Raw genomic sequence first — 26,644 nt, 5'->3', positions numbered from 1 at the left:
CACCAACAACTATTCAACTTTTTCTTTGCAACAGAAAATGCTTTATTTTTATTGAAAGCCCTGAAACAACTTCAAGGTTGCATCCTGTTCTTTTGAGAAAAGCAGAATGAGTGTGCACTTTCAGATTGCGAGACAGCTTAGAGGTAGCGGAGTGTGTGAATAGAGCTCTGATGTTGGGTTAAATCCCCTCAGTAAGACAGTGTACTTTGGGCTTTACTGCACAGTAATGAAATAAGGACTAACTCTTGACTGCCTTTCTTCTGAGACACAGATGCTGATTTTATAGTAGGATCCCGGCCGAGCAAATGTTAGGGTCAGAGTTAGAGCTAGTGGTTATCTTTCAGGGAATTAATGGAAATCTATACTGTGTCCTCGCCAGTACAGTAATGTGTGTGCGTGTTTCTGAATGACGTCAAGAGAGACTTACCTGCCCCTCCCACTGCCGGCAGCAGTGGCTGTGTGGGAGAAAGACGCAGGCTGACTTACTGAGGAGCTCAGGTCTGTTAAGAGATGAGGCTACTGAAGCTAAATTTATGAAAGCAAACAGTTGTGAAGGGAGTGAAGGAAAATAGTTCATTCATTCTTAGAGCTTTTGCACTTTTAAACTCCTTCCTTTTTATGGTACCATCATATTAAACACATTAATCTTAGTCATCACGAGTAGAAAACAAACAATAGATCATCTTCACATTTATTGAGTTATCCCAGGATCAGTGTCAAAACTTTGAGTAGACTTATCTGTGCGGAGCTCTGCTTTCACCATTGTTACAGTCTATGTAGTGTAGATATAAAGCATCAAAGCCGTGTATGTTGTCTGCGTGGGGGGTTTGGCTCCACGCCGCCTCATGTAAAAGGCTGATGTTTGGAGAATGCAGATATGGAGCGCACGATCATGCTGCTGCCAATTAAACTTGCGAGGGGGAGAACAGAGGAAGTTCAGAGGCGGCAGGGTTTATGTCCGTGGGCGGAAGAGATCTCATTCTTGATCCCGCTGATCTTCTTCTCCTGGTGGTGGCTCGCTACTGCGTGGAATATTAATCCCCCATTATATAACCTTCCATCTTTACACCCTCCATATGACAGTCTCTCTCTCACTTCTTCTTCTTCTGAGTCTACCTCAGTGGAATAATAATGTTGTGCAAACCAAAGACAATGTCCCACACTGTGGATATATACTGTGGAGAAAGAGGGAAATTGTTCTCCTTTAGAAAAATCTCTTCTTTTAACCCGCAAATGAGACAAATCCATAAAAGATTAAGACGATCAATCCACTCTGCTTTTGAAAATCACAGCTGTGTGTAGGCCACATGCCTTCACAGTGTGATATTATTTTCATTAACAGTTAACCTAAAGATAATTTCATTTCAAGTAATCGTTTGGTTTATAAGATATATTTTTCTACCCAGAGAAGGGCCTCACTGAGATTAAAAATCTCTTTCACAGGCGCCTTCTGGTCACATCTCATGTAACACAGATTTATTATGAATTAGAAAAAAATATTCTATAATTTTGTTCTCATTGGACTCCTAAATTACATAATTTGTGTCCAATTGACCTACTCTAAGACAAAAATCTGAAATTAAGTTTCCAACACATAAATACAGCAATAAATCACACTGTTCATATCGTAACATATTCATATCTACTCATGACTGTACATTACTCTGCACTAGATGCTAAACTGCATGTTGTTCTCTCATTAATTGTACTCCCTGTGTGTGCAATGACAATAAAGTTGAAAATAATCTATATGATATGATGTATATATCATAAAAAATGTCAGAGAATAGTGAGAAATGCCAAAGTTCACTTCAAATAGCTTGTTTTGTCCAATCAACAGTCCAAAACCCCAAAATAACTCATTTATAATCACGTAAGACAAAAAAGGCAGCAAATCCTCCCATTTAAGGAGCTGGAACCAGTACATGTTTGGCCTCTTTGCTCGAAAAATGACTTAAATAATGATTTGATCATCAGCGAATTGTTTCAGCTCTACATTACAATACAGTACACACACATATAAAACCTGATGTGTGCGAAAACACAAAAATAGTCCGATTCCATAAACAGGCATAGACTTTATCTCAAATGACACAAATGGAAATCCATATTGTGCTCTAATGTTGCTCAGCATCACAGGTGAACAGCTTCATGATTAGTAGAAAACATATTCCAGCAATTACAATATTATGAATTATTAAGTCACACACAGTTTTTAAAACACCTTTCAGGACACAATATGAATTCTTAATAAACAAAAGTGGGCTGTATTGTTTTTTTTGTTTTTTTTACAAAGAAAATGTCTGAACTTGGCCATATTACAGAGCTTTGTTCTGGCCGACCATCCACAAAAGTGTTTAAATTGTTTGTATAAATAACTGAATACACCCTCTGAATATAAATGCATTTAAAGTTCAATTAATTGCCAGCTGTGATTAGTTGTGTTTTCTCCAAGTGTAACAACACATTTGATTTCCCTTTCAAACAAACAATACACAATCCCCAATGTGGGTGTACTTATCTACCTATTTATTTCATTCATTATAATGGCTTCCCATTTACTCTGATGTATATACACATACATATATATATGTGTGTGTGTGTGTGTGTGTGTGTGTGTGTGTAATGTTTTGGTATGTGGGACCAGTGGGAAAGTCAAGGTTTCAAAACCACTAACATTTTCTGTCATACCGTTCCTAAGGTGTGAGCATTTTTTGTATGAGTGGTCAAGAAGAGAAACTGCAGTTTAGAAATCCTTCTCCCTGCCAGTGTGCAGTGTGTTTTAAAATAAAAACATTGTGTTCAATTTATCCAGACATTAAAAAAAAAAATTTGAAGCTGTAATTGCAATACCGCAATACTGTGAAACCGTGATATTTTTGCTGAAGGTTATCATACCGTCAGAATCGTATACCGGCCTATGCCTACCCATACCCACATGTTATATTTCTATATAAAACGGGGTTAATGAAACAACAACAACTAATTACAGACTATCCTGGTAATTCAATAGACACAGTAGACAATGTGAGGAGAACAGAGGGAACAAAATCCCCCTGCCCGCCCCCCCCATAGGTAATTTATTAAAATGGTGGATGACAGCTTTGACTACGCTACTACTTACAGTTCAACACTGACCAATGACAAAGGCGACTTATCTCAGTCATACATGTGCTTCTAATCTCTAAAGAACAGCTATTTCATTGCGGTAAACTATCAAGCTATGCAGTGTGTTCTCTGTATTGTTTCATTTGTTTTGTAGTGCATTTGATGAATCATGTGCCGCTTTTCTAGCCTCAGTCTCATGTTTTATCATTACATTCTAGTCACAGAGCTAAGCATCCAGTTTTCTGAAAAATAAATACCTGGTGATATTTGAAAAACACAGGTGATTTTAACAAAACTCATTGTTCTGAATGTGTTTCTCTTCTAACCATCTGATGAAAGAATTTGCTGCACGATAACAAAAGATGTTTCACTCTCAAATTGTGACTATATTTTATACATATTTAAAACACAAGCAAAATATTACCATGGTATTGTATATGTAAATATGAAATATTGAAAAGAAATCTATATAATAATATGTTTACATTTTGGTTCACATTGTACAAACTGAGCAAGGGCATATGTCATCAACTATCAGAGGGATTTCCATGAAATGTTGTACAGACAACTGTGGTGCTCAGATGATAAATCATACTGACTTTGATTATTTCATCTAGCGCCATCATCAGGTCAAAATTAGATGCTTTAGTTTATGACTAAATACTTTCAAATCTAATGACTCATCTGTAATTTAGTCCTGATTAGCAAATGTTATTATGCTAACCTGCTAAGCTAAGATGGTGAACATGATAAACAGTATACCTGCTAAACCTCAGCATGTTAACATTATAATTGTGAGCATGTTAGCATGCTGATGTTAGCATTTAGCTCAAAGCCCCACTGTACCTACATACAGCCTCTGAGAGCTGTTAGCCTGCCTGTAGGTTCTTGCAAAATATTACCAGGTATTTATTTTTATGAAAAACAAATGGCTCTGTGACTTGAATGTAATGGTACACATGACGGGGCACAAACTGGGGCCTCTGCTTCTCATGCTGATGGTGGGTTTTTTTTCTTTACAGTATATTTCATTGGTATTTTTACATTTTCATCTTTCTCCCCTTCCTCTCTCTCCCTCTAGACTCTTGTCAAGTTAAATCCAAAACTTCAGCCAATGGTTGACATGATCAAAGCTAACAGGGCCAACTGGGAGGAACTGAACAGGAAAAGACAATGTGTCCAGAGTGTTTCGGCACCATCGAGCCCCTGCAGTGGAGACAGCACAGAAACAAGCGGCTGCACTGTGGCCAAAATAGGCAGCACACCCTGCTGCAGCGGCGATGCCAACGGCCCACCATCTAAACCAGTTAGTTAGCTTCTGATGCCATCTCCGAGCTGATCTCTTAGGCTTACTTCCTCTTAAATGCAGCCTGCAACAGAGGCATTGCAGTGCATGCAGAGGTTCTTGGGCTCTGCTCCTCTTCGCTTTTGCTGCTAGAGATGAGCTTTAGACTTGAGCGCGGCGCTATCATGGAGGTTTTTCGTCTCTCTTCAGCCTTCCTGTGCTGAAGGCTGACAGAGCTGTGTTTGGCGAGCTTATCGGTGCAGCTACAAATCAGCTGATGACACCACGTCAGAAAGGAAGCTCAAACCACTGTGTTGACATGTCAACCAGTGAGCTAACACTAACTATTCTGGGCATTGCACAGATATTGGAGAGGAATGTTTGTCTCTGCTGTGGTTCGTTTTGCTTTCGGTACCTCCTCGTTGCTTGCATTTTGTCCAGGGGAACAGGGATATTTTTTGTAAATCTATAAATAGGCGATTACGTTATTTACAAGTGCTGTTTAAGAACCTGTAAGCTAAGGATTGCAATGTGGCTGTAGAGTTTCTGAAGGATAAAGAGGTTCAGGAACAGCAGGACCTGTGACAGCGCTTGCAATGCAAATTGAGTGCTCCGCTCCCTCCCTTCCTGTGCCTTGTTTTAAGATCCTAATGAAAAATGCATGGCCTCCTCACCAAGATTCTTAGGTAGTATGGAAATCCATGTTGAACCATGATGTATTTTTTGTCATAATTTATAAAAAACAATGACTGTAGTTATGTCTTGACCCCATGTTAGCCACAAAGCATTACTATTATTATATTCATATAGAAATCTATTTTGCCCAATTTTATAAATGCAGGGTTTCACTTGTCACAACACAAACACACACAATGTGCCTTGATGAAGTTGTTCTAATACCACATTAATTTCTGCAAGAATTTCATCTACTGATTTAACATTGACAGCTGCAACATAACGTAATGTTAAATTGAATATAAACTCACTAAACTACTTTGAAAAGAATAGTTTTGATATTTTAGGAAATACACTGAATTAAATGAGGAGTCCACTCTCATATCTTGTCTCCTAAATAAAGCTACAGCCAGCCGACAGTTAGCTTAGCACAAAGACTATAAACGGATGGAAACAGCAACCCTGGAACAAAATCCACCTACCAGCACCTCTTTAATTAAAATTTTGTATTTAGTTTGTTTACAGAAATCGGACTATTTCTTGGCTAGGACATGCAACTACAAGTAAACAAACAGGATATAAAATGTTAATTTGAGAGCTTTAGATGTGCTGCTAGCTGGATTGGTTACCTTTGTACAAAGCCAGGCTAACTGTGTTTCCCTTTCTCTTTGTGTCTTTGTGCTAAGCTAAGCTAACCAGTAGCTTTATATGAAAGTGGTATCCTCTTATATAACTTGCCGCCAGAAAGTAAGTGTATTTCCTAAAATGCTGACTTTTGCTTTAATCTGACTTCTGTCCTTTTCTCAAAGCTCACAAACTTAAACAGCTTTTATAATCTCCAAAAGAAGACTGAGACACTGAAACTTGTAGTACTGAAGTGCCCATGTAGTCAAAAGTTATTATTTTGATATTATTATTATGATTATAAGTATTATTTTTGGGTGGGGGTATGCCTTATGAATTGTGTTGTAGCTTTTAAAACGTCGTAGAGTTTAAAACGTGACTGTGCACATTGTGTGGCATGGATCTGTGTGCTCTACTGTATTATAGTTGAAGAGCTGAATTGAAGTCGACCAGAAACATTTTGAATTGCATGTTTTATGCAGTATTAAATCCAACCACTTGCTAAGGATGTAGCAAACATGTGAGCCAACAAATACCTCGTACTTTGAACTTCATCAGTAAACCCATTATATCATCGGAAATGCATGATTTAAATTCTATTGCATCATGTTACTTATGATATATCTCTGTTCTATTTTTCTATTAGGTCTCCAAATGTGGCCAAACTTCTACTTTGTCTTTTTTGCAATGTAACATGCTTCTTGTATTTCTTCTTTCCTCTTCCAGTTGGGCTCTGGATTTATTTACAGTGGGCTAAACTGAAAGAAACCTAAGGCATGAAAAGGTTCAGAGTTTAAATAAAAATATGCTACTATATGTCGTCGGTTTTTTTTCTGACACAAAAGTATTTGAGATACTTGTACTTTACTTGAGTATTTCCATTTCATGCTACTTTATACTTCTACTCCACTACAGAGGGAAATATAGTTGGTTATTTCAAAGATGGATTTTACATACAAAACACATGATGGATCTTATAATATATGATGTATTGTTATAGATTAAACTACCCAACAGTATATTAAATTGATGAAATTAGCTTCACCTCGGCCATCTACCAGGGATGAAATGAGTAGGCTACTAGAATATTATACCTAAGTAAAAGTACTGTTACTTAAAAAAATACTTAAGTAAAAGCAAAATGAATTGTGTAAAAGTGTACTTACTTAGATAAAAGTAAAAAGTATGTCAGTTAAAATACTGAGTAAACGTTACATTTTTTAAAGTTATATGACGATAATCATATGATGATGATGATAAGACTACTGTTATATAAACAACACCTTTGGGCTACAAAATAAATTGCATTAAATGTCAAGACATACACAAGTTAACAACATCTGATGTCCAAACCAGCAGTAAATTCAATTTCTTTAGAAGACACTTTGCAGCCTGCTTACAACTGATGATCACTTATAAATTACACAACAAGCCTTCCTTAATGTAGCCTCACTCGCGGTGCTCTAAGCGATATTGGGTGATGTCACTTCTTGTTGACGTTCGAAGTATTGTCAAACAAAACGGAGGCTAGCTCGCCCCTCCCTCCTCCTCATCCCAAACACTGTTTGTTTGTTATGTTAGGTTTTGTGGTGCAGGTTGGTGCAGTTTGTTTTTGTTGCCGTTTGTGGAGGCTGGGCTGTCTACAGAGACCGTGTTTTTTTACAGTGTGTTCAGAGGACAGGCAGCTAGCGGACAGTGAGGAGATGTTGTTGCTGTATGTGACAAAAAATGTTGTAGCCTAAAAAATGCGTGACATCGCTTAGAGTACCTTTAAATAAGCCACATAAATAGCCTGACACTTCTAATAGAATCAACAGCAGAATAAAACACCACCAAAACAGTCAACCAGGGGCGTCAGACTGGGGGTAAAAAGGGGACTGAGTACCCAGGGCCCTCATGTGAGGACGGCCCAAAAAGATGCTAGAATAAATAGCTGTGGATGCAGGGAGGGGCCCATAGAAAATGCCTTTCTACAGGGCCCAGAATATTGTGCTACGCCCGTGCAGTCAACACAGAGATGTATCAACATAACAATATTTAGAGAGAGAGCAGTCTCTCACACACACACACACACACACACACACACACACACACACACACACACACACACACAGTTAAGCGAAAACAGATGCAAACAGATGCAAACACAATGCTATAGTTACTAGGCAACACATAGGTTGCTCTCATGTACAGGAAGTTACAACGGTTACAACTATGACTGGTTTGTTGTTTGTTGTTGTACTAACCTGTCTGGATGTCATTCTGTGAGTCTGGAGCACCTCAATGTTCTCCAGTCTGCTCCAGGTTCAACTTCTCTGCTGGTTCATTCTCAAAGCAGACAGTTAGCATGTCGACTTAATTTTGGCACAAACAGTATAATCAGTCCACTCAGACTGTCTGGTCCCAGAATAACCAGTCCATTCAGCCTGTGTGGTTCCACTGCGCTCCAGAAAGTTTTCAAACATTTTGAGCTGAACGAGGCTCTTATCTGCACTCACAAACAGCAGAAAGTCCTCACACACCTCACGGACGGTAAAAGTTCCTTATTAGTGAAAGCAGAAGTCACCGCTGGAGGACCCCGAACATGTTAGCATGTTAGCATGACTTGGCCAGCACCTTGGTGTTACAATATCCTGGGTGCGTTTAATTGATTTGGGTCACCTATAGCCGCCCGCTGGGGTCACCAGGTCAGGACCCCGGTCCTACTGCACTCCCACCCACTAATGCGGCCCGTAAACGTAGACGTTTATCGTATGTTTTCCGTATGTTGCCCTCCTGCGGCCGCAGACACACCTGCAGCTTCTTCTCTGCTGCAGCTGTTGATAAATCTTGTTTCTTTTGCTCCATTCTCACGCAGTTTATCAGGACTTTTCCATGTGACTTTTGTTCTTAATTACTCTGTAACGAATGCGACTTGAAATGTAGCTTAGTACAACCCTTAAGACAGAAGTATTCAAGTGCAGGTGCAAGTACTGATTTATTTTTATTTTTATTAAACATATAGCCTACTGTAACAACTATAAGAAGCCTACACAAAACTCACTTTCAGCCCTGCAAACAACAGTAAAATGCTACTTACTTTACTAACACTTAAATGCATTAGTAATAACAATCTAATAATATAATAGTACTTTTTTCTATACATTGCCTGCTTTTACTTAAGTGGCATTATCAATGCAGGACTTTCACTTGTAATGGCGTATTTCTATATTCCAGTATTGCTATCTGACCTGAATACTTCCTCTGACACTGATTTTGCCGTTCAGTCCCAAAGAGCTTCCGTTCTAAACCGTCTCTGTCAGTACATAGCATACAGTATTATTTTTTTCCAGTGCAGTGCTGACCTCATGTGGTCAAAATGTATCTTTACAAATGAAATGTATCAATGAAATACTGCAGGTATACACACATTTCATTGAAGACATTGCATGATGCATTCATGTTAGAAAATTAAAACAAGAAAATAGGAATTAGCTGCACATACATACACCAATCTGTAATCAATATTACAAGTCCGACAATTACAGTGATATATCAAAGAAAATGTCCTTCATGTCTTACTTATATCTCCTGTATTCGCTCACAGTCCTCTTTATTAAGATCGTGTGAGGAGTGTGATAACTGCAGTGCATTTCATTGTCCAAGGCTGAGCTCTATTGCTGTTGATAGGTGGCAGTGACGTCAGCAAGCAGTGTGTGGGTGGTTGTGTGGGTGAAGATGATTCCCAAATGAGCCCGTGTTTAAAAAATGTATCTTCCAGTCATAAAGCAAAAGACAGACTGTGTTGAACTCCTCTGTGCTGTATTACTTTGAGCTTAGTGTGGCGCAGGTCCAACAAAACCTGCTGTCAGGTTCCCATTGACCCTCTTAGCACCGTCTGACAATAAAAGCTATTATTGAAGAGCTGAATTGGAAATGATGTATGAGAGAGGGAAGGGTTATGTTGCTCTCTGAACAGTGTTGTATATTGCTGAAAGATACAGTACATCCAACAAATGGGATTTTTTAGTTCAATTTATTGCACAAACAGACACAATGTACTTGGATGTTACGTTGTTAAGAGAAGTGGAAAATAACAAAAAAGGTACATCCATAACGTTCAAAAGCTCTCGCACATTTTTGACACCGAGGTAAAATGTCACATGATGGGTCCCTAATAAGTCCTTTTATTTGGGGGAAATATGAATTAAAAAAAGGACAAGGTGGTCGAGGAAAATGTGAACCACAGATAGGAAGGTAAAAAAGGCAAGATTCATCAGCAAACAGCTTTCTTAAAGCTTTACGTTGCTTCAAAATCAATGGTGACAATGGAACACGTCTGGGATCAAATTGTAGTACATTACAGTATCCGTTCAACAAACCTTTACACACTACAGATAACAAGGGAAACTTTCAGGAAAGAAATTATATAAAGCAGAAATAATTCAATACAGTGTCTTTAACATAAGAAACATGATGTAGAAAGTTTTAGCACATAGAACAGTAAATATCTACAGTTTACAGCTCTCAGAAGGGTTATCTTTGCATATGTTGATTCAAAAATATAGTTTAGCTGTGCACGAAGTAAGTAAATGTGTGTGAAGGTCACATTGTCAAACATATTTTTACGGTATGTTTGCATGATCTGATGTGTTGAGTCTTTGGTACGACGTGAGCACCGGGATCCATAGACCTTACATTGCGAGCGCGGTCACATTGAAGCAGGTGTGATCGAAAAAAACGCAATGGCTTTTTTTCCCCCCACTTCACTTTCTTAGTAACAAACCATGTAAGGTAAACACTTTCAGTACAAAAAAACTAAACACACAAGTAACAGCTCTCTTTATAATCATACTGTATTACTACGAGGGGTGCTTGTTAAAATTTGGTGGGGCAGAGGCACACATACAGTCAGTCCAGAAAAAGTCTCTTATGGCAATAGGTCAGCACAACAGGCATGAGGGCAAGTGAAGGATGAAGACAGAGGAAATATTATGTCCAAGTTCTGTTCTCTTCACAAAGGGACTCACTGTACACCAGCAGAGTGTTTAGTAGGAGAGGGGGAAGGCAGACATAAGCTGTAGAAAGGCACAGAGCTTCAGAAAGCGCATTCATCTAGAACTAGAAGTGCCCCCCCCCACACCCACACACACACACACACACACACACACACACACACACACACACGGAAAGTAAAAACAAACAGATGAATTAACCATGTTGGCAAGGATATTTAGGAAATGGTTAAACATAAGAAAATATGACAAAAATCGAGATTTTGTTGCATTATGTCTGGTTGCATCATGGCCGTAGCTCCAACAACAACAGCAAAAATGAGCTTCACCGTGAGTGACAATGATTGTTACAGCGTATTAAGTGCAAATTAAAGTAAAAGAAAAGGTTTGGGTGAATATTTAGATGGCACCGAATGACACTTTTGATGAAAAAGACAACATCTCTGTCCATTTTCAATTCACATTTAGTATCTATTAATCCAAAATGCACAAGATGCTTTTTAGAAAAAGGTGAGATTAAGGTAAGCGGGAAATTAGATGAGGTTCCTGTTGCCGAAGATGTTTTTGGGGTCCACGTAGTTCTTGACAGATTTAAGCATCCCCATGCCGACATCCGAGATGGTCTCTCTCATCCACTCCTTCCGAAGTTTCCCCACTGAATGACAGAGGAGAGAAAATAAATAAATAAACAAACTCAAGGAAGAGGACCGAGGGGGAGAAATAGAGGAATCGGCACGGCTGATTGCTCAGCAGGCTGCTGGGAGCCAATCAATCTTGTGAGAGTGAGTGAATAAACAGAGGGTGATAAATGCTTTTATTCAGAGAGGAGAAATGTTTTGCATGGCATGATTTATGGAGCTCAGCAGACTATCAAACTCATTAGGCTCTGTGTGTTCCCAGAGGAGGGGCCGGCTGGCGGCTGTAGTGGGCCGTCCCCGGCTCCCTCGCTCTTTGAGCCACCACTCCCCTCTGTTTCCCTCCCTCCAGAGTTGCTGGAGTGTTTGTCTGTGTGTGTGTTTCTGTCTCATTGTGCACACAAGCTCCTCCAGCTGACCTGCGAGGGGTGTTGTGCTTGCTTGTCCTGAACGCCGCTCTGTGCCCTCCGACACTGGCCTGATCACCAACAGGGTGCCAAAGCCAACTGCGGAGCACCACACAATGGTCCTCTGTCAGCAGGACTTTGGCTTGCAGCCACTCTTGACCCTCCCTTCTCTTCCTCCGAACCCCCAACCTGAGGAGTGAGGGAGGCTGTGGCACCAAGCCTAGTGAGGGTGCCCATTGCTTCACCAGCTGTCCAGTCTGACATACTCCACGGCGTCTGTGCCCGACAGGTTCTTAGCGGAGAGTCTGGAGCCAGCGAGAGGTCTGGTGAATGCGGAGGACTGGAAAAACCTTACTGGAGAGCCAAACTATTGTTAGAGAACTTCAAATAATATAGAAACCTTAATTTTCTACAAGCTGATAAAGCTGCAGAATTTCTTTAACCATGTGTAAACTCAGCCACAATCTGTACAATGAGGATCGATTTTGAGCTTTCACATTACCTATATATGCTGAGAATTTAAATGCATCTTTTTTTTAAAGATTTATTTTGGCATTTTGCTTTATTTTATAGTAAAGTAGATGATACAGTAGAGGCAGGGGAATAACCTCCAACAAAAATCCTGACCAAGTAAAGCGGGCAAGTGACCAGGGGCCCCAAAAGCCCCAGACTCATTGTGTGTCATTTGGTCTTTGGTCATTTATTTAATTGCACATTTGTTAAGATGGTTGAACCATTAAGGTGCATCAACTAAGGTGGGCCCCGCAGTATTATGTTACATATTCCTAAATAAAGTACATTTCCCACAATAGGGGTCCAATAGAACATTTTTTTGCCCCGCCTTTAAGAGGTTAATCCTGCCACGCCTAGCAGAGTCAAATTGATTAGTCAATAATTCAAGAGAAAATATATTTAGAGAATTTTCAATTTAAAACAAAAAATGACAAAAAAATTCTCTGGTTCCAGTTTTTTTTAAATTTGAGGATTTGCTGCTTTTCTCTGTTTTATATCAGTGTAAGTTGAATATCTTTAGTTGTTTTTTTTGGGCTCTAGGAAACTGTGATGACACATTTGTTGTAATATCTTTAGACTAAAATACTGATTAAAAAATAATAGATACTGTTAATAGTTGCAGCTTTAGTCACCAGCCTGAGTTGATCTCTGGACGATGTCTGACACAGTCTGCACCTTTGACCACTAGTTCACAAGAACACTCCAGCAGCATCTGGAGGTTCAACAACTCACAGAGAAAACCAGTTTAAAAACAATAAATAGTCATTATCAAAATATTTACCAAAAGAAAAAAGGAAAGGGGCCTTAATTAAAGGACTTTAAGTTGGCTACATTAAGTAAGAAACAAACATGCTAATGAAAATGCTAACTTTAAATAGAAGAATCAGAACTGGGTAAATCAGACAACAGCAGCGCTTCAGTACGGCCTCGTGAGAACATCCACCATAACTTTTAGAGGTATTGTTAACTTGAAAGAAACACAGGATATCTATATTCCCAAACTCAAAAAGATACATTTGAGAACAGAGCAGCTTAGAACAGGTGCTGCTCTCTGAGTAAACGCTTGAAACCAGCAGTGTAATAACTTGAGATAAGATAGGGAGGCCTAAAAAAAGGAAGGTGCATAATGTGAGTGTTCACACGCTTTCCCTTCCCTCTCTTTGCATCACTAGCAGGGGAGCTCCAGTGTTAATAGGGCATGTTGAGGGAAGGGGCCGCCTGTTATGAGAGTCAAGCCAGGAAACCCAGATGGGGATCAGCCATGAGGCTGGTGAGGCCCGTCTCCTGACAAAACAGGGCAGACGCAGGGTCACCAGGGACTCTGATACCACACAAACCTCCAGATGGTGACAGAGGGACCAATCAGCTGCTACCCAATAACTAAAAGAGTACCCTGCTCTCCACAACCTCGTCCTTTTCAGCCCTTCCTCCTCCATCCCTCCCTCCTCTCAGGAAAAGGAGAGAAAACAGAAGGTGCTGGGACTGCATCATTGCCTCCATCACTGTGATAATTTACACATCTATCTTGTCATATTCTCTCTTTTTTGCTTGCTATTGCAATCAATCTCACCAGGCTAGGTCTGTGCAGCTGAGACATGCAAAGAAGAGCAGGTAGTTATTTCAGAAATGACAGATTTCTTTCTAAAAAAGTGCCACATTTCTCTTGTGTGGATGCGCAGTGTGAAAGGCAAGGTGGGAACTTCACTGAATCAGGTCATTTTTCTACCTCCTAAGTGCAGTGACCTGTGTAGAGGTCAGTTTTGCAGAGTAAGTGAGACTGGAGCTTTGCAGAGCCACAAGGTGAGGTGAAGTTGCTGGGCACCCCGGGGTGGCCCTCCTACACAGGAGACTGTAGTGGCCATGCTGAGCCTCAAACCCTCAACACGGTCTCGCTCTCCCCGAGCTTCTGTGACAAATGGGGGTCAGGGCATTAAAGACGGGGTAAGGTAGCAGCCCTGCCTTCCTGTGATATGGCCGAGCTGGAGTATCGGCTGATAGATGGATGGCTCGCCTGGTGATGGATGTTCAACAACTCTTCACCGCTGCGACACTGGTGACCTAGTTAAAGAGGACATTTCTCCCAACATTCTGGCTTTCGGAACCAGCCAATAATCAAACATTTAACACATTTTTTTTCTTAAATAAAAAAAAAAAAAAAATTAAATTAAAATTGTCAGCGTTTTTGTGATGGACAGCAGTCAACACATAGTGGTGTTAGCTGAGTATTATGTCCTACAGAGAAAGAGACAGAGCGCACTACACGCCCAGATTCCTTTACCTACGCCCACGCAGCAAACACTGACCCGCTGTAAATACAGGGCCACGGAAATGTATATTTCCTCTGGTGCCCTCCCACCTCACCATCCTTGACTACATCTGTTTTGTTTGATACACAAAACCCAGTGAAACTAGCTCCATTTGTCAAGCGCTGATTGTGGGCAGACAAACCGGCCTGTCTGTGCTCAGATAGCGAGCCCCGCTGTTATTAATCACAATTACAGAGTCGGCCTCGCACGCGGGAGCTGCATCAATATCCCCTCCTCCCCCCAACCCCCGTCACCTCCCTGTGCTGCTCGGGGTGGCTGGGCCACCGTTTGGAGGTCAGTATACAGCCAGTGATAACGGCGGCATCATTTACCCCTGCCTGCCGCCTCCTTTTTATTAGGAATCTTTTAATTTTGAACCCGTCCCCGCATTCAGGAAAAATTGTGATTTAATATCGCAGCTGATTCACTGCATAGTGTTTTTGACAGGTGTGATGAATAGCCCAAAGTGATGTATGAAAACAGCGAGGGGGATGGCAATACAGATAAGGCAGCCATTTCGGTTAGCCCTGATGGGGCCCAGAGAGTTGTTTTGCCGCCCTCGCTTGCTCACGCTTCATTTGGTCACTGCTGAAATGAACAAATAGCCGAGTCAGAGCCATTCATCTGAGCCGCGGGAACATATTTTGGACACATGAAGGAAGCGATGAAAGACCTCTGACCAAATGCACATTTATAGCGCAACTGGCAGCCTGCTGACTAGCATGGAAGAGCATGCTGGGAAAGCTTGCCATACTGCCTTTGCTTCTAAGTGCAACCTCTGTTAATAAAATAAAATCAAAAGGAGAAGGTGCAAAAATCATGTCATCCTATTCATTGTTCTACTCGTGAATCATTTGCATCTGTTTTGTACACGTTTGCAAAAACAGACCCAATATTTTAGTGTGTATTTTTCAGGTTGTAGTACCTCCATGGTGATGTGACAAGCTCCCTCCATTGGCAAGGATCTCCTCTCTAGCTGCATGCTGGGAAATAAAAAAAATAAACCATCATTCATATTATATGATACTATATTCTGACATTTACTATGTAGGGTGCTGGAGATTTAACATATCATCACATCAGATATGTTATGAGCTATGAAAGTACTAGACCATGCCATGTTGATAAAAATAAAACTGGTCATACCTCCACTTGTTCATACACGTGCACTGGATCACTGAGTCCCCTGTAGTTAAAGGCAAAGTAAAAGTAGACACAGGCACCAGCGTCGTATGTCTGAGTCACCCTGTAAGAGAACCCCCCACACACACACACACACACGTTTCTACTTCAGCACCTGAACTCTAATTTACACAAATACATGTCAAGGCGCTCCATTTTCATACAATAAATGCATTTTTTTCCTTCATAATTGGAAGACAAAGTGGGAGGTTTTGCTTTGCCTCGGTGAACCCCTGACCTCAATTCCATTCATGCTTTCCAGAAAGCGGAGGCTATGTGGAAGCGCTGTTACTTTTAATAACATTTCATTATCAGATATTGCATGGCCATCAAATGCTTTTACTGGATCATCTGAGCCACATCTGTGCTGCAGGTAACAGGATAACTTGCTGATGCGGGACAGAAAATGTATCAGTTTGTTGTTTTACACAGAACAAAATATCAGTACCGCTCATGTGACTGCTTCGAGATAAAATGCAGCTTGAATTCTCCCATCAAGAATGTGTTTAAAAAAAAAAAAAAAAAACATTTTAAGAATGAAATGCTTCAGCAGTTTGCATGTTCTCTCTCTGGCCTTGTTCCCTGTGGAGGTGCAGGGTGCAGATCCCTTGTTCATTTGACATGGCCCATCACCTGGCACACTGACTGTTCTAGAGGTTAAATGGACAAATCCATCATGTGACAGACTGCAGCCGGGAAATGAATGGCTGTCGCATAATCAGGCTGAGGCCTAATCTGTCCGCAATCGGCGAGCAGAAGCCTGGTGCTCCTTGACCAGCTCGCCGTCTGTTTGTCAGATTGTCCGTCTGTGCGGCTTTTGCTAACTCACCCAGGGTCAGGGTTAGGACTGGGTATACAACCTCAATACTATTTTTTTTTGTATTCCAACAACATTATTTACCCGTTTGAGTAACATTTGCAAAAAAACAAACAAATAAGTGACTTAGCCTCTTTGTAAATTGAAAGTACATATTTGTGACCTGTTTTTAAAGATTTATGTCTCCAGTATTAACTAATGGGCTTGGGGCTGAGTGCTACAGACAGAGTAGGGAAGTCAGAAAACATCGAAAGATGGACTAACACATCGTTGGTTTTGGTCTTTGGGATTTGTTGACAATAACCAAAAAGTGGAAGAGAAACATTTGAGAGCTTTTTTCTGTTTATTGGATAGTGATAGCTTGGAGAGAGACAGGAAAGGCAGGGGATGACATGCAGCTTGGGTTTGGGCTAGAATCAAACCCGGGATTCTGTGGTGAGGCCTCAGCCTTGATACATGCTGTGCGCGCTCTGAACTTTGACTTTTTTCCTGAATGCATTTATATATATATATTTTATACTTAAAGGTCCCATGTGTAGGAATTTCTCCCATTTAGCGTTGAGCTCATATCATTGAGATCATAGATCAACTCTCTCGCACCACGCAGTTCAAAGTACATATTACAGCTACGGTAGCCTTCACACTTCAAAAATATACGGTCTCTTGCTCTTTTCAATATCCTTTTTGTTTTTCTGGGCAAAGAAGAAGACTCCTGTTCCTGAAATTTGGATTTTGAATACGTGTGGTCCTCCATGTTTCTTTCTTCAAACTTGCCGGGGCCAGGAAGCATTGACATATATATAATGGACCAACAGATCCCGTTGCTCTGGACGGAAACCAGTGAAGGCCATTAGAAGCACTTTTCTGGTGATGACTGAGCGTTACTGCGCAGCCTCCAACTGAGAGAAACGACGTAAATGTGATGTGAGCAACGTGTCTGAAAGTTGTGAGTCTTCTGGTAGCTGTGCCAAGAGAAATCTCAATCATTCCCAATCTTGCAGAGATGGAGAGCGTAGGTATATGTAAGGAGATAACATAGTGCGACAGTAAGTCGCGTGGTTATGACACGATCGTTAGCCTATTTTTATAAAAACGTCTACCATGGAGCCATAACGTGAGGTACAAGGTAATGGAGCCTTTTATACATTGTCGCGTTTCTTTAGAAATAAACAATGGACAAATAGAGTCTTTAAACGCTTCAGATATAAAGTTATTCGCTGTCAAAGTGGCGCCAAAATGAAAGGCAGTCAATGGAATGCTAACGGGAGGTGATGGCTTGGTAGCATCAAAATGGCGCCATAGGAGCTACGCGGTCCAAGAAGAAGCTTACCCCCTTGCCAGGAAGCTACGATAACCATTAGCAGCATTAGCAGCACAGCACAGAGTTTATCATGTGACAGCGAAAACACGAAAGGCGGAGCAGTATGTCCTGTATGTCCCTTACCGGCTAACATATTTCAAGATGGCGCATGCATGAATATGGAGCGTCTACCCCAGTTCATGCGAATGCAAATGTACAATTTCAAGCCAAAAGGAATACTTGGAATTGATGGTGGTGGTAAATATTCATGGAAAAGGACAAGTTTGTGAACGGGCAACACAGATTTTGATAATGAACAGCTAAACACGTTACACACTGGACCTTTAAGTAAAGAAAGTGTTGTAGTGGTCTCAAAACTCAGTTGTTGTATCTGCACTTGTCTCTAAAATGTTTGATGATACCCAACCCAGGGATTGGAGTTCTCTTCAATCAGCCTAAATTTGCATTAAAACTGTCATTTGCAAACCTTACCTGCATGTGGATAATGGTGAAAACTGCACTCCTTTGTCTTTACACTCTTGAATGATGCGTGCCTTTACGTTCCGGCAAATGTCCAACACCCTGGAAATAAAGTAAATGTTTGAATTAAAAAAGAAAAAGGAACCGAAAGAAAGTCTAAACTGTGATATTTATGTATCTAAAACACAATACTCATATATGTATAGGGAACTTACATTTAACTGAATTAATGAGCAATGCAAAATTATGAAAAATGTAGATAAAGACATGAGAAGAGGAAGGAGGAGGAGACTAACATGACGACCATAGTGGGAGAGGTTCCCACTGGTGTGGAAATGGCCGCCAGTCCTAAGCTTGTGCAGCCGTGTGTGGAGGATGGGGGGGGGGGATGGGTAATGAGCCAGGCACATATGCTCGCCTCAGTGCCTGATCTCTTGGTCTCTCTCCCGTCAGGCATGTTACACAACACAGAGCTGTGTGTGTACGTGTATGTGTGACAAAATGGTGATGAAACCATGGAGAAAATGCAGAACACACCACATGTGGACGTGAGATGAATATGTGGCTCATGTTGAATTTCCTCACAGAACACACACAGATAGGTCTCTCCTTGTGTGTGTCTGTGTGTGTGTGTGTGTGTGTGTGTGTACGTGTGTGTGTGTGTGTGTGTGTCAGTAATGGCGTGTTTGTAGGCTGAGGAGGCAAAGCTTCCACCAACGCAGAGCCAGTTAATGGGGGGGAGAAGGCAGGCATTAAGGTGAATGTCAAAGACAGAGGCGAAGAGAAATAAAAAGGAAGTAGGAGAAACAGTAGCAGGAGGAAGAAAGAGCACTCTCTTAGGACTGACTGTGTGGGAGGTGAGAAAAGAAAAATGTTTACAGCTATTTAAACTAAACAGAGAAAAGCTTACAGCTCATATGAGTGTCTTTACCTGTCCCAAGGCACAGAGGTTTCAAAGGACTCCCCAATCACATAGTAGTCCATCCCCAAGTCCTGCTCAGAATACAATATTAACATTAGTAAGCTGACAGGTTAATGCTTATTCAGTACATTTACATGCACGCAAGAAACCAGGCTAGTGGGGGAAATAAGGTAATCAAACAGGTTTACATGCACTGTAGCAACCTGGTGAATTAATTTTCGTGTACTGGCCAGTTGTTTGATTTCTCCACTACCCCAACCTTATTTTGGAATCAAAGCTTACCGATTTGAACTATTTAAGTGATAGAAGATGGTGCTTCCTTAGTCGTTTTATTTGTTTGGGTTTTGTTGACGCAATTGGACCGACAACACAATGGGAGGACAAGCGCTGTAGTGAGCGCACACTGCACAGTTTTCCCTTTACAAATTTGTGAGAGCACAAGTCTGTCTAACTTTCAAGCCATAACTTGCGTATTTTATAAAAAAAAAAAGAAAAAAGAAAAAAAAAGATGAAGAGCTGATGTTTAAGAAAGCATATTACTACAGAAAGCCTGGTTACGAAAGTGCACGTAAACTCCTTGCTTGTTTCTGGGATGATCTAAAAGGCCTCTGACAGGACTGACCTAAGACGACTCTCCATTGTCATTTTGACTGCAACCACTGTGCTCTCCTCATGGTGTAGATACCTCAGTGTTAAGACACCCTGACAGCAACTGTGACCAGATCAAATCAAAGACCTCCCGAGGTCACATTCTGCAGCCTTTCTGCGTTGCTCACTATCCTATGTGCTGTCAGCCCGCGTCCTCCCTGCCCGCCCCACCTGCCCATCAGCGCATGCAGAAAGAAAGCCAGAGGAGTGACCCACCCGGAGGTAAGCGATGACGAAGGTCAACATGTAGCCCCTCTGCCCATTGTCCTCTCCAGCTGCCAGCCCCCTGGAAGCAGATAACAGGGTTAATATTTAACAGCTCTTTTCTTTTAGCTTTGTTGGTCAGACCGCTCCCCTCACAACAGCTGCCTGGGAGCCTGTCAATCCAACAATGTACAGATCAATGAAGCTATGCTCTGTGCATCGCCACAGGTCAGCCACACATCCATCACCTGCAGTGGGTAATCAGATTTTCATCTACCACCCAAACTAATCAGGCAAAGCTCATTAGAAAATCACTATATTGATTTTCACCCTTCTTCCTGTTTCCCCAACACCACAAGAAAATATTCCTCACAGAACCGCAGCAATCCATCACTGGCACTTGATCTGATGGGTGATCACAATTTATTTTTAATAATGCAATAAAACAGAGGATGCTGCATGTAACTGACAAGTTTCTTATGATTTAATTGCTGGCAGTTACCAGGGCAGTGCTCCAAATAACTGCAAGTCTGGGCACTGAGCCAAAGAATAACACCAACAGTAATATATAATCGATAAGCTTTACGCAGGAAGAAATCACCCAGTAAGGAGCACTGAGGATCCCCGGTTTGTCCCATGTTTAAATGTGTGTTGTAATGAGCTGCTGGTTTCTGACTAGTTGGTCAGAAGTTGGTCACTAGTTGGTTACATCAATATTCTTTCTTATTTTAGGAAGGAATTTTGTTGGTAAGTTTTCCCCTGAAAAAAAAGTGAGTAACAACAACAATTTATATGCACAGTATACATATGGCTCACTGTTTTGCATTTTACTGACTTTCATGTACAAATGAACAGATCTGGTTTGAACAGTCCTCCATCAGTCACCTGGATTTTTCTGTCTCCATGTATCTAAAAAGCTGTTGTGTTTCTTGCAGCGAGAGGGTGCTGACCATATCATTTACAGTAAAGTCCAGTTGTGATAAAAGCAGATCAGAAAATGTTCTGGTAATAAGAAATAAAGAGAAAAAATACAGGAAAATGCAAACTAGCGGCCAATTAAGTACAAGAGTCCCTTTAAATTTTTCAGTATTTAAAATTTTATATTTTACTTTTTTTTTCTAAATATAAACAACAATAAACAATAAATGGCATTCACATGAGTAAACTATACTATTAGATAACTACCAATGACTGATGCCTATTGAGCACAGAAAACTTTTCTTTTTTTAATTTTCAAAGTGCACGCTCCACTGAAACAATGTGTTGAAACATCTAACTTCAGAGCCATCTCAAAATTACCCATAAATAATAACCAATTGAACGGCACAAAGCTATATTTATGTTAGGATGAACTCATCTATGAAACTATTGTTGGGGGTTTAAAACAGGCACAGGATAGAGAGAGCATCCCTCTCAGGCTGACAGGGAACTGATTTCCACCAAAGTCCTCATTGATCCGTTTCATTATCAATCACAGCAGCCAAGCACTCCCAGGCTGTGTCCTCTCGCCCTGCGCTGTCCTGAGGGGAGCTGTGCCCTGCTATCACCGCCCACACCACACCTACTTTAACATAAAAGCTGGCCTGACAGGAGGACATCCACAGGTGATCCATCAATCTGCACAAAGACAAACTACCGAGGAGAAGACCAAGTCTGAAGTGTGTAACTGTGCTTCTCCATCCTTTTCACTGCTACTACATAATGGCTGGTTAAATAAAGTGACATCAGGGCTTCAGGCATCATGTTCAAAGTCTCACCAAATGGTGCTTTGTCATTTCTGTGCTTTACACAATCTGCAACTGATCTTTGTTTTAAGACAGAGAGAACTACTTACCCAAATTTTGCAGCAATGTCATAAACTTGCTTCTCATGCTGCAGGACCTTCTCACGGTCTCCCTCAAACAGTAGGGTGGCCACACACAAGCGGTTGGGGTCGAACCCTTTGAACTGGTGATTAAAGAAGCCAATTCATTTTTCATGAAAAACGCTCGGGGCAGGCAACTGGTAATGTTCACTTCAATTTATTTTATTTTTTTTACCTTGGTGATGTAAAATTTCTTCAACCCATCCAGAAAGGATGTGAAAATTGAGGATACTTGAGGCTTCAGGGCATGACCTGTGAAAATATGAGATAAGTCTGCACCATCTATTTACAAAGAAGTGGGCCGACAATTTTTTTCACACATTAGTCATTCTCTGCTTCTGCTTACATCCTCCAGCATTCTGAGAGGGCAAGCGAGTCAGATTTATTTGGGGTTTCAAACAAAAGGAGGAAAAATAAATGGTAACATTTGAATAACTTTACAACTGGCCAGTGGCTGCCAGCGACAGCGACTATAAATCAGAGGGTTTCCGAAGGGAAGTGGGGTTGACACAGCGATATCCGTCTTCCTCAGCCACAGTTTTTGATTTATTTCTGATCGGACGCACAAAAGCGCCTGTGGACAAGCGAAAATGAGGGGCTGGGGCCAATGGGATGGTTATCAATCACTGCGGGGAAGTCACGGGTGATGTTGCAGAGACTTAACAGTTCATTTATTTCCCCCCATGTTGAAGTCTCTTCATCACTTAGTGTCCTAATTGTTTCAATTCCAAAATGTGATTGCAGGTCTTCAGGTCTCTTGCAGCCATCATACTCGTTAATTAAATACTCAACATCCAGAGAGAGAAAATTATACCTACACTGTGCTTCATTTTACTTTTAACTCTCCCCTCTGTGGTTTGGTTGTTTGTTTTTTTTTGCATATCAACATGCTGCTGCTACTTACTATAACATTCTCATTTTTCATTTTGTGCATCAAGACAGGCAGCGCTAAATTGTACTTGTAGTCCCAATCTGAAAAAGACCTGTGAATACATCAACCCTCCTTACTGAACAGCCAACATGATTAAAAGTGAGGACAAGCCACTAATAAGCCCAAGAAGGTATCATAGAGCCATGAGTTTTAGTTATTAGTGAAAAACCTGGCCGCTTCATCTTCCCTGCTTAATGCTAAGAAGTGCCTACTCTGTGAAAAGTGGAAATATAGGGGAGATAATGAGATCCCTAGAGACTGGGGAACTTTACAGAGATATCTGACAATGCCAGATGCATTCCATTACTAGACCTTAAGAAACAACATCATAAAACTTCAATGTTCCAACAACTGCTTAATTTTGGTTAGGGTCATTTTTCATCTTGTTTCAATTCTTTGCCTGTGTGTGTGCAGCTATTCTGCTGCAGAAATAATAATCAATTTAACAATTCAGTACTGTAGAAGGTAAAAACATTGCATGCTGTAACATTGCCATTCATTTTTCTTCTCTCAGAGGTATACAGCACATCAATGAAACAGCAACCCAAAAATTGCCAAAAAACATACAGTATAAGAGACAAATTTCAACTCCAAATAAATATGATAACTATCATGCTGCTGGTTTAAAGTATGCCATGTGCTTCATGTTGCAAAGCTCTCTGATCAAAGCCAAAGGTTACATTGGGGCCTAAAAGGAAGAAACTCTTCCTCAAAATGAAAACCAGGTAAAATAAAAAGTCCTACTTGCACAGCGAAGGCTTGCCAAAGAGGAAAAACTTGATAGCAGCAGAAATACGTAATGCTTTAAGTCTAGACTGGCCTATATTGTGAATGACTTAAACAAAACTTACCAAATTTAAATTGTTCATTATCCATGAGTCGTATAGATGCAGGTGCACACCTCTGAAAAATAAAAGTTGGTCTATATTAGTTTGTTTGATTCACAGGGCAGAATTGTCTGTCAAAGTAAAGCTTCCAAATGATATTAAATTCAACCAATATGTATTATTGTCAACATTCCAATTGCTACTGTTGGAGCTTTGGCTTTAAAGCTTTTAGTCTCTTGCTTGATGTCCCAAATGTACAATGCATAGACTTTAAGTAATTTCCTGTAGCTTGATTAATCTGACAAATAAAATTTCCGATTGGCACCGTAAAGTTTTGATTGGCTTTGGCATCGTCAGCCTGTGGTGCTTTAGTCGTAGAAGAACACAAAAAAAGCAACATCAAGGTCTGATTAAAGGTTTTACTCTGCAACAGCTACAGAAAGTGTTGGACTACTTTAGCTTGAACATTTTAACAAGGAAGTTGGTCTGCAAAAAACATTATTTTTTGCTGCTTTTTGTTGGCAGGTCAGTTTTAAACAAGTGAAGATGTGAAGTGAAGACCTGAGAGTGCTTATTGCAGTTTGGGCAAACCTGCAACACACTCAAAAAGTTTCTGGCCTTAGCCTCATGTTGAGACAGGGAGAGAAAGCGATGGCAAAGCGCAACATGTTTAAAGACAGATCCACATGTTACCTGTTTGGCAACCTCTCGAAGACAGGCAACTCCCTGCTCAAAATTAGGGAATACCACTGAGCCATATTTCTGATACTCCGGCATGGGACGAATCTTCATCGTTACCTCAGTAACCACACCCAGTGTTCCTGTGGAAAATCACAGTGAGAGATTTTGAGTAGAGCAAAACGAAGTAAATCAGTTCCCACAATTTATATGACCTAACCCCTTCTTAGAGCGGAACTTAAGACCGTTTTACAGGGCTCTGGTACATGTCCCAAGGGTCCTTTGGGTGACCTTAGTCTCACATTTCACCTAGTAGGTCTGGTTTTCTACCACACACTGGGGGACAACTAAGATTTATCAACTTAAGACCGCAAGGAAATAAAGCAGGGCCCTATCAAAGGCAGCGAGGCCAACAGCAGCAACGCATATACAGGTACGCCAAAACCTCTGGCTGACCCTATGATCCTGAAAACTGTCAACCATTAGCTGCTGCTGCTGAAGGAGTCACATTGCATGTTTAAACTACAATTACCACCTTGCGGTTGTACAGTATGCCTCCACCAACCAGTTAAGTTGCAGATCACATCCATGTCTGTCCAAACTCATATAATACTGTATATGTAGTGAAGACTTTGAATGAATATAATAAAAAGGTATTAAGTGTATTTTTGGCAGAACATATGGATGCTTCACACAAATCTTCAACCCGGCAGCACAGAAGATCTATATAAAGACGACAGTTTCAAGGTAGGCCCCAAGATTAGTGTCACCAGTTCAGTATCCGACCAAATGTGAAATACGATCACAATCTCCCCTTTGATCCTGAGTTATGGTGTTGAATAAAGGCCTGAGAAGTGTTTTTGCTGTGATGTCAGTTAATTTGACCTTTGGGGTAAAAAAATGTCATCACTTCATGATTTTATCCTATTAGACATTTGTGTGCAATTTTGTCATAATTAGCGTATGGAATTCTTGATGTTATGGCCAAAAATGTGTTGTGAGATCACAGTGACCTTTTACCCTAAAATTCTAACCCCCATCCTTGAGTCCAAGGGTGGACCTTTCTGCCAAATTTGAAGAAACTCCTTCCAGGTATGTATGTAATGGGCAATTACAATAAAAATAATCAGCAATTAAAATAATTGTATGTTTTGTGTGAAACAAACCTATCCTATCCATCCTCCCTCCAGCGTGAATGTTCAGTGTTACAGACGATGTCCATTTAGAGATGCATCTCCCTTGAACATATCCAGCTCCATTAGGAGGCTTCCTTAGCTGGTTATGGCTGTTAATGAGCTCTCTAACGTGACACTACATGCCACACGCTGCTCCCTAGTGGCCCAGTGGGAAACTTGTGACTCCATTAGGCTTTAGCCAAGAAAAGGCTCCTCCTTCCTGACAGTGCGCAGGAGGAGCCACTGAGGGGAGGAGTGAGCGAGGAGGAGTCCAACAAGGAGGGGGAGGGGGAGGGGGGGAGAGAGAGAGAGAGCGAGAGAGCGAGCGCTTGGGAGGAGCCAGAGTGGGAAGGGAATAAAGGAGGGTGAGTGAGTGAGGAATAAATGGAAGTAATAAGAACAGCAAGGTCAGAAAAACACTGTCTGAGGGGACCAAGGCAATGCAATGAAATGTTGGGAGTGCAGCTTAAGCCATTTTTTACTGTGACTGTCTTTATTAAACCAACCTCATCTTACAGGATAAGTATTTGGGGAGTGGGACTATTCGCGGTTAAGAGTCCCTCTGCTTCCAGCATCAAATATTTCTAAGAAAAAAACCACATTATTGACCACTGTGAAGCCACCACTTTAGAATCAAAAAATGGACTCTGTACATTGAATTAGCACTGGTTGGCTTCACACACCTACATTACATCCTCCACGGTTGAAAGGAGTCTTTAGAAGAGAAAAGGGATTACAATTGATTATTCCAATCATTCTTTAACATGAGAGAAGAAATACTTTGTATTCAGGCTATTTCAAGGTCAGAAAGATAGAGACACCGGTTGTTGTGCGGTGAATGAGAAGATCCGAGGTTTCACAGTCATTTCTGATTAAAATGAATGCGTTCCACTTAACATGCAGAGCCTAGTTGAGGATTTTAGTGTGGTGCTTTGTCGTTGTAGTGTGGCCTACTGTCAGACTGCAGGATGTGGTTTCTGGGGTGAGGAGGTAGATAATTTTGACGAGAATGTGCGGTGTGTGACCTCTTAGTTCCAGCGTTAGGCCTCCCAGAAGTACATGTACTCCC

General features: G+C 40.9%; 2 protein-coding genes across 2 annotated transcripts in view; one reads left to right on the top strand and one right to left on the bottom strand.

Moving 5' to 3' along the window:
* Window positions 1-6,508, top strand: part of pde11a (phosphodiesterase 11a) — a 39,058-nt gene extending 32,550 nt beyond the window's left edge. Inside the window, exon 20 of the mRNA XM_078261927.1 lies at window positions 4,190-6,508. Within this exon, the coding sequence (XP_078118053.1) occupies window positions 4,190-4,423 (234 nt within the window). The 3' untranslated portion in view covers window positions 4,424-6,508. The remainder of the gene's footprint in view (window positions 1-4,189) is intronic.
* Window positions 6,509-9,688: 3,180 nt separating this feature from the next.
* Window positions 9,689-26,644, bottom strand: part of agps (alkylglycerone phosphate synthase) — a 32,477-nt gene continuing 15,521 nt past the window's right edge. Inside the window, exons 12-21 of the mRNA XM_078261926.1 lie at window positions 24,416-24,543; window positions 23,747-23,798; window positions 22,140-22,216; window positions 21,935-22,047; window positions 20,113-20,182; window positions 19,258-19,319; window positions 18,339-18,428; window positions 15,694-15,793; window positions 15,473-15,530; window positions 9,689-11,341 (exon numbers count right to left, since the gene is read on the bottom strand). Of these exons, the coding sequence (XP_078118052.1) occupies window positions 11,220-11,341; window positions 15,473-15,530; window positions 15,694-15,793; window positions 18,339-18,428; window positions 19,258-19,319; window positions 20,113-20,182; window positions 21,935-22,047; window positions 22,140-22,216; window positions 23,747-23,798; window positions 24,416-24,543 (872 nt within the window). The 3' untranslated portion in view covers window positions 9,689-11,219. The remainder of the gene's footprint in view (window positions 11,342-15,472; window positions 15,531-15,693; window positions 15,794-18,338; window positions 18,429-19,257; window positions 19,320-20,112; window positions 20,183-21,934; window positions 22,048-22,139; window positions 22,217-23,746; window positions 23,799-24,415; window positions 24,544-26,644) is intronic.

The sequence above is a fragment of the Sander vitreus genome, chromosome 11 (genome assembly GCF_031162955.1).
Source record: "Sander vitreus isolate 19-12246 chromosome 11, sanVit1, whole genome shotgun sequence".
In the NCBI taxonomy this organism is placed as follows: domain Eukaryota; kingdom Metazoa; phylum Chordata; class Actinopteri; order Perciformes; family Percidae; genus Sander; species Sander vitreus.
The sequence above is the reverse complement of the archived record's forward strand: the minus strand, read 5'-3'. Positions and strand labels throughout refer to the sequence as shown.